Source organism: Eimeria mitis, genomic scaffold (genome assembly GCF_000499745.2).
Source record: "Eimeria mitis Houghton genomic scaffold, Emh_scaff2448, whole genome shotgun sequence".
NCBI lineage: Eukaryota > Apicomplexa > Conoidasida > Eucoccidiorida > Eimeriidae > Eimeria > Eimeria mitis.
Window position 1 is genome coordinate 1 of NW_013570785.1, and position 1,943 is coordinate 1,943.

Sequence of the window (1,943 nt, forward strand, 5' to 3'; positions counted from 1 at the left end):
AGCAGCAGCAGCAAGAGCAGCAGCAGAAGCAGCAGCTGCAGGAGCAGCAGCAACTTCTGCAGGCGCAGCATCAGCAGTTGCTGCATGAGCAGCTGCAGCAGCAGTTGAAACGAATACAACAGGAAAGCCAGCAGCAGCCCAAGACGCGTTACATTGATACAGCTTTGCTGCTGCTGCAGGCGGACAAGCAGCAGCTGCAGCAGCGCGAGCAGCGGCTGCAGCAGCAGCAGAAGATGCTACAGCAGCAGGTACAAGAGCGCGACCTGCAGCTACGCGATCAAGAGGAGGAGCTGCAGCAGCTGCGCATGCAGCAGCAGAAGCATGAAAAGCAGCAGCAGCAACTCAAGAACGAGCTGCAGGAGCAGCAAGCAGACGCAGCAGAAACCATCGCCCGCCTATCGACACGCCTCAAGGAACTTATGGTGGGGTGTTGTGCTTCTGGTGCTGCTGCTGCTGCTTCTGCTGCTGCTCCTGCTGCTGTTGCTGCTGCTCCTGTTGCTCCTGCTGCTGCTGCTGCAGTGGTAGAGTCTACAGCGAGGTTGCTGTTTGCTGCTGCTAAGCAGGTGTGTCTGCTGCTGTCTTGTGCTGCTGCTGCTGCTCCTCAGGCTGAACAGAACTCCACCAAGGAGCAGCAGCAGCAGCAGGAGCAGCAACTCCAAAGAGCAGAGCAGCAGCTGCGCGAAGAGCATCGTTGTCTGCATGAGGAGCAGCAGCGGCTGCTGCTGCAGCAGCAGGAGCAGCAGCGGTTGCTGCAGCGGGACTGTCGGCAACTTGATGAAGACAAACTTTTGCTGCAGCAGCAGCAGCGCGAGTTCGATGCCCTGAGCGAGAAGCTGCAGCAGGAGCAGCAGGAGATGCACGAGCAGCAGCAACTGCTGCAGCTGCAGCAGCAGGAAATGCAACAGCAGCAGCTACAACTGGAAGAGCACCGGCATTTGGTGGAGAGGCGCGAAGCAGAAATGCAGCAGCAGCAGCAGCAGCTGAAGCAGCAGCTGAAGCAGCTGCAGCAGCAGCAGCAGGNGAAGCAGAAATGCAGCAGCAGCAGCAGCAGCTGAAGCAGCAGCTGAAGCAGCTGCAGCAGCAGCAGCAGGAATTGGAGGAACGAAGACGGGGTCTGAATCAGCGGCAAGAGGAGCTGCAGCAGCTGCGCGAAGAGCTGCAGCAGCAGCAGGAGGAGCTGCAGCAGCAGCAGCAAGCAGCCAGCGAAGCGCGTCACCGTGTGGATTCTCAGCAACGGCGCATTGCTGCACAGCAGCAGCAGCAGCAACGGGAAGCAGAACGTCTTGTGCGCGAGCGAGAGGTGCAGCAGCAGCAGCTGCTGCTGCAGCAGCAGCTATTGAAGCAGCAGCAAAATCACCTTGCACGGCAGCAGCAGCAGCTGGAGGAATCTGAGAAAGAATTCACCGAGAAGCAGCTGCAGCAGCAGCAAGATTTCCAGCAGCAGCAGCTGCTGCTGCAGCAGCAACTTGAAGAGCTGCAAGTGCAGCAGCAGCAGCTTGCTGCTAGAGAGGAAGCAGCCGGCCGCATCCGTCGCGAGCTGGATCAGCAGCAGCGCCGCATAAGGCAGCAGCAGCAGCAGCAGCAGCAGCAGCAGCAGCAGCAGCAGCAGGAGGAAAGTGAAGACAGCGACGCGCCGCAAGCAGTGCAGGAGCTGCAGCAGGAGGTCGAATCTCAGCAGCAGCACATCCAGGTGCTGCTTCGTGCTGCTGCAGCTGCGCAGACCATCGTAGCTATGTTTTTAGTTCCATCTGCTGCTGCTGCTGCTGCTTCTGCTGCTGCTGCTGCTGCTGCTGCATATGTCTGTGCTCTTGCTTCTGCTGCGTGTGCTCCTCAGGATTTGTACGGGCAGCTGATGAAACTGCAGCAGGCGAACGGTGAGCTGCAGCAGCAGCTGTTGGATGCTCAGCAGCAGCAGCAAGACGACAAGAGCAAATCCCTGCAGC

At 59.2% G+C, this 1,943-nt stretch overlaps 1 protein-coding gene across 1 annotated transcript in view; it reads left to right on the forward strand.

The window, feature by feature from the left end:
• Positions 1 to 233: 233 nt before the first annotated feature.
• The window catches only part of EMH_0053970 (uncharacterized protein), a gene marked incomplete at both ends in the record, with an annotated part of 5,225 nt that continues 3,515 nt past the window's right edge, over positions 234 to 1,943 (forward strand). The window contains 3 exons of the mRNA XM_013497059.1: positions 234 to 422; positions 606 to 938; positions 1,037 to 1,690. Of these exons, the coding sequence (XP_013352513.1) occupies positions 234 to 422; positions 606 to 938; positions 1,037 to 1,690 (1,176 nt within the window). The remainder of the gene's footprint in view (positions 423 to 605; positions 939 to 1,036; positions 1,691 to 1,943) is intronic.